The sequence below is a fragment of the Lithobates pipiens genome, unplaced genomic scaffold (assembly GCF_037356315.1).
Source record: "Lithobates pipiens isolate NorthernLeopardFrog02 unplaced genomic scaffold, aLitPip1_a1.2 Scaffold_19, whole genome shotgun sequence".
NCBI lineage: Eukaryota > Metazoa > Chordata > Amphibia > Anura > Ranidae > Lithobates > Lithobates pipiens.
In genome coordinates this window covers 89257040-89262869 of record NW_027507764.1, presented here as the reverse complement: position 1 = coordinate 89262869, position 5830 = coordinate 89257040, and the positions used below count along the sequence as shown (strand labels likewise).

The 5830-nt window shown below is 39.6% G+C and overlaps 1 protein-coding gene across 1 annotated transcript in view; it reads right to left on the bottom strand.

The window, feature by feature from the left end:
* Positions 1-200: 200 nt before the first annotated feature.
* The window catches only part of MTPAP (mitochondrial poly(A) polymerase), a 52116-nt gene continuing 46486 nt past the window's right edge, over positions 201-5830 (bottom strand). The window contains exons 7-9 of the mRNA XM_077491048.1: positions 4315-4407; positions 3620-3693; positions 201-761 (exon numbers count right to left, since the gene is read on the bottom strand). Of these exons, the coding sequence (XP_077347174.1) occupies positions 423-761; positions 3620-3693; positions 4315-4407 (506 nt within the window). The 3' untranslated portion in view covers positions 201-422. The remainder of the gene's footprint in view (positions 762-3619; positions 3694-4314; positions 4408-5830) is intronic.

Genomic DNA, 5830 nt, shown 5'->3' with positions numbered 1-5830 from the left:
CTAGGTCCTGAAGGTAACATTCCAGATTAACCCTGCGATTTTCAGTCCTTTGGCATTTGGAATCAGCATCCAAATGATATGCTGTAGGTACATCAGCTTCGTTAGCTACTGTGCAGAGAATAGATTAAGCAGTCATTATAGACACGCAATATGTCATCTCCACGACAGCACAGAAAGCGCCATATAATTATACATACTAATCTGTTCCCAACAGATTTTATTGGGCTCCTATAATCCAATCTGATTCAAATATATAAAAAAAAAGATATTTAAAGTTTACAAATTCAAAACAGTGTGTAGTGGGTTGATGTCAATAAACTGTACTTTATCAATCACTTGTATGCGAAACACTGACATTCTTCAGGATTCGGAAGATGATTAAAATCTGAGTGCAATATGCACAAGCACGGCAATACCAGAGGTCAGCGTTTTGCCTTAGGCTTCGCGGTTGTCGTACTCCTTTTACTACTGGATCTCAAAGAATCTAGTAGGCTGCTGATTCTATCACTGGCCAGTCTTCCCTTTGAGCTGGATGCTCCCCGAGAGACATTAGTGAGCAGTATTGAGGCAAGTCCCCAGGTCTCTTTGCCACTTTCCGGCGACTGACCAGCATGCTCTTGCAGAGTCCAGGAGCTTTCCTGAACCAAATGGACAAATCGCTCCAGCTGAGACTTGTTGACATTTTTACTTATATTCAGCGACTGTTCAAAAGGATTCTGGATGTACAGTGGAGAGGATTCCGTCTTGTTTTTCACTACACCCTACAGAAAAGTAAAAAGAAAATACTTATATAATACTATATAGCAGATATAATAATAAATATAGCTAAACAGTTTTAATTTTTCAGAAATGGGTTCAATTAAAGGAATATTACAGATCATACCACATACTTAACACAATACAAAAGTGCCCAAACTGACACACACTAATGCACATATTTTTGTTTTTTCACAAAAATTTTATGAATGTTTTTATCCATATAACAGTGTGAATTTCAGAAGCAGTGCATATACTAGTACCGCATTTTATGGTTATACTGTGGTATAGCTTGCACATTTTCCATTAAATCTGAGTGTACTTGTGTTTAGGAGGAACACTGACAACATGGCATTCATATGCATCTCAGAACAAATGAAAACCATTCTTCAAACAATGAACATTTAGGGCTAATGTTAATGAATGGTTTGGTCCATAAATAACAAAAATCTGTGTTTTTGCAAGCAAGGGCCCACTGCTAGCAGCCGGTCAAAATCAACACAGGCTGAATTACTTTGCGGCTGTATGCAATTGGACACTATTCTGAGGGGTACTTGTTTTGGGGTCACATGTCCGGAATGCAGAAATCCAGCATTAGTGGCATACATCCCTGAAAAAATACAAACCCAAAAGACAAGTACTGCTGAGGACAGCATACAGGTGCACATGTTTCAGCCGGTCATCGATGTCAAAAGGCTTCTGGCAGTGGTCCGTTTGATGCACCTGTGCTTCCCTTGCACCCAAATCTGTTGACACTATATGGGCCAAATTGCCCATGTATAATATGCAGTTAATCACAACAATGGGACACAAGGCAGGCATGGTGAGTCTGATTGTATTCAGAATTGAGTGTATTCAGCAGATTTTCTCATGTTTGCAGCAACTGATATTTAACCCCTTGCTTACTGAGCACTTAAACCCCCCTCCTGCCCAGACCAATTTTCAGCTTTCGGCGCTGATACACTTTGAATGAAAATTGCGCAGTCATACAACACTGTACCCAAATGAAATTTTTATATTTTTTAACCCCCCAAATAGAGCTTTCTTTTGGTGGTATTTAATCACAGCTGGGTTTTTTTATTTTTTGCTACATGAACAAAAAAGATGGACGATTTAAAAAATAAAATAAAATCATGTTTAATAGTTTGTTATAAAATTTTGCAAACAGGTAATTTTTCTTCTTCATTAATTTGCGCTGATGAGGCGGCACTGGTGGGCACTAATAGGCACAGATAAGTCGGTACTGATGGCCACTGATAAGAAGGCACTGATGGGTGGCACCGATGGACACTGATAGGTACCACTGATGGGCACTAGTAGGTGACACTGATGTGCAGCACTGACCAGTGGCGCTGTCAGTGCCCACGGTATCCCCAAACACACACACACACACACACACACACACATTATATATATATATATATAAATCAAACTTTTTAGCAGAAACCCTAGAGAATTAAATGGTAATCGTTGCACTTTTTTGTCAAATGGTATTTGCGCAGGGGTTTTTCAAAAGCTTTTTTTGGAAAAAAAATAGACTTTGAAGCATTAACAAGGTATAAAATAAAATTTTTTGGTAAAATATAAAAGATGATGTTATGCTGAGTAAATAGATACCCAACATGTCGCACTTTAAAACTGAGCACGCTCGTGGAATGGAGACAAACTACGATACCTAAAAATAACCATAGGCGACACATTAAAAATGTTTTACAGGTTACCTGTTTAGTTAGAGGAGTTCTAGCGCTAGAATTATTGCTTTTGCTATAAAGTTTGCGGTGATACTTCACATCTGTGCGATTGCCCTTTACTTATGTGACCGCGACCTACTTATCGGTTCCCAGGCTCACCTGTGAGAACAGTAAGCCTTAGAAACACCGGCGAGCGGTGGGAGGAAGAGGGGTGCGACGACCCCTCCCGCTGCTTCTAAAAGCGATCCAGCGGCTAATCGCTGACTGATAAAAAAATTACCAAGGTTATGACTGCTAGCATCAGCCATGACCCTGGCAAACCACTTCAAAGCCACAATGTGGATAATTGTCTAATCTAAGGGTGCTCCAGTCTGCTCACATGATCCACTCCCAGCTCTGGCTTCAGAGGAGAAGTGGGGTGAAGGACAACAGATGCCACATAGTAGTAGCATATCTTTCCTTTACATGGTAGTAGGTATTGGGCTTAAAATGGGGATGGGAGCAGGTTTAAGTTTAGTTACTAGTGACGTCTACTTTAAGTGGTTCCGATTTACCAAAGCTGAAGAAAAGAATTTACTTAATTTTTTAACCCCTTAAAGCTAAAATCCAGGTTTCATCTCCACCACCAATTACCCTCTGCAACTAATACCTGGGATCATTAAATTACGAGTTTCTCGTCTTCTGTTTACAGGAGATAGAGTACTTCTTCGGATGGCAATGTCACTACCTGTGTGACATGGACATTTCCTGTTGGTTATCTATGACTGGGGTCTCTCAGGATCCAGAAGAGTGTGCAGACAACAGGCCGGGGGCACATCATGATTACAGGTTCTCCACACCCAAAAATGGCTCCAACAAGGAAACCAGACGGCTGACTTTAGCGAGTATAAAAAGACTCCAAAGGTAAAAGAAAAACCATCTGCTGAAAGGTTAGAGGGGGGGGGGGGGGGGTTGTATTTTGCCTGGGACAAAATGAGTGTTTAACTCTGATTGCTATAATGGGTACATTCACATTCCTTTCTGCCACTTTTCATAACCCAAACCGTAAATATACTCAAACTGCATATAAATGCTGAATACTGCAAACTTGAGGGTGCTGCTCTGCACTGTTAATTGAACAAAGTATGTAACTTTAGCACGGTACACATAAACAGAACATAAAAAACATTTACCTTGCGAATATCTATACAATTCTTGCTGAAATCAAAATTTCCATAAAACTCCAGAAACTCAACAATGAGCTTATCTATATATTAAAAAAAAAAAACAGAAAAAACAATACATTACGGTTGTAAAGCTAACATTATGGCTTATAAAAAAGTGTTAACTCACCAGATTAATATTCATTGACTTGGGCAACAAGACAGTGAAGTATATACGAAATGCACATATACATTTTGCCATAGATCCAAAAGGGAATTTTAGGCAGAGTCCAACAACCCACAGGTCCGTCTACTGGCAGGAGTTATACTACATTCACTAAGCCAACTTGTTTTCTCCATCATTCCTGTCCCTCAATCAACTAGACATAGGGCTTCATTGGTGTTCACCATCTTGGGAATCCTGCCTAATGTAGGTATGAATAAGATGGAACTGGCATTGATTGTTCGTCTCTATAGCCAGCTTTATAGTTACTAGCATATAGCTGCCAAACAATAGATCTAGCAGACTCACTTACATTAACTAGCAAAGTACAAGTTACCAAAAGTAAGCAGTCTGAAGTCAGGCAACAGGAAAAGAAATTGAACTCACACTGGTTTCTATGTTTTTCTGCTTTGTCTTAGTAAATAGGAATGTTAGTGTTTTAAACTCTTCTTACTGACCTCACTTTTAGTTCAGATGTGCTTGCCCATTGATAATGACTCACCTAGTGGTTCGGTGTTTTCCGATGGCTTAATTTTGCTCAGGTCACTGACAAATGTGCAGTCATGGTCTTCAACAATGCATTTGTCCTTTTTATCTAAAAAATAAATAAAAATAAAATAAAAATAAAAGTTGAACAGTAGTAGTATTTAGCTAAACTAATGGTATAATTAGTGAAAAGTAAACATATGTATTGTTACAAAGCAATCCAGCCACATACACAGTGATAATACAAAAAGAAGCCTTTAATGGTTGAAACAATACCTAGAAATTGGTACTGTTTCAGAGACCTCGTCACCAACTTAAAAAAAATTGCATGCAGCACAGTATTTTAAATGCTTATTTGCAGTGTTTTCCCTTTGCATAATTTTTTATTTTTTTCACTTGCAATGTGCCATTACTCTAGGAAGGGTCAATTACTTAGCACAGCTACAGTTCCCCTTCCTCTGCCCCTCCACTCACCTATCTACATAACCTTTTAGTAGCTATCGGGGAGGAGAGAAGAGTACTATAGAAGTGAAAAGACACTTGAGTGACAGCTCTAAGTCTGCTGGGGTTGCTGACATCACATTCAAGATGGTGGCACCCAGTGGCAGTCTCAAGGCTTATGAATGTATACTTTTACTCTAGTAAACTCTAGTTTAAAAAAAAAAATTTAAGTACGGTATTTGTCGGCGTATAACATGCACTTTCCCCTTAAAATCAGGGGGAAATCAGGGGCGCGTGTTATACGTCAAATCCCCCGCCGTTTCTAACTTCTTCTGCCTTTCTCTGCGGCTTTCGGGTATTTTCGGTCGCTCTCGGCTATCTTCGGCCGCACTCGGCCGTTCTCTGCGGCTTTCAGCTTTCCGAAAGCTGCCGAGTGCAGTCGAAGATAGCCGAGAACGGCTGAAAATATCCAAAGCCACCGAGAACTACCGAGTGCCGCCGAGATACCCAGGACATCCGCTCTGTATCTCCGTGGCGCCATTTTTAAATGAAAAGACATTGACAAGGCTGCAATGGAAGGCTGCAAATGACACTGACAAGGCTGCATTAATGGGCATGTAAATGTAAGTTTTTTTCCTTAAACTTCCCTCCTAAACTTGGGATGCGTGCTAATAATATGGTATGTATTCCTAACTCAATAGCACATCCTATTGCTCTCAGCCTTTTTATTTTTGCTGCTGTGATACAACTTTGAGTTAAAGGGCAAGCATGTTTGCTCTCCATGGTATGTAGGAATGCTACCAACATCTTATGGGTCATTCCAAGATGCAATGGCATTGTGTTCATAGTGTAGTGCACATTACTTCCAGTAAAGTGCTCCGCTGTCTCTCAAACAAATGTAAGCAATGGAGAAAAGGAGATGTTTGGGAGTTTAACAGATTATAGGGCCAATAATTGTTGCTGTGTATGGATTATATTTGGAGAATGAGGATATTGTTTAGAGTCACTTTAAAAGTGATTGTAAACCTTGTCTCAATTAAGAGCATTAACTGTCATACTTTCTAAACTACTGTAATATTTGGTTATCTAGA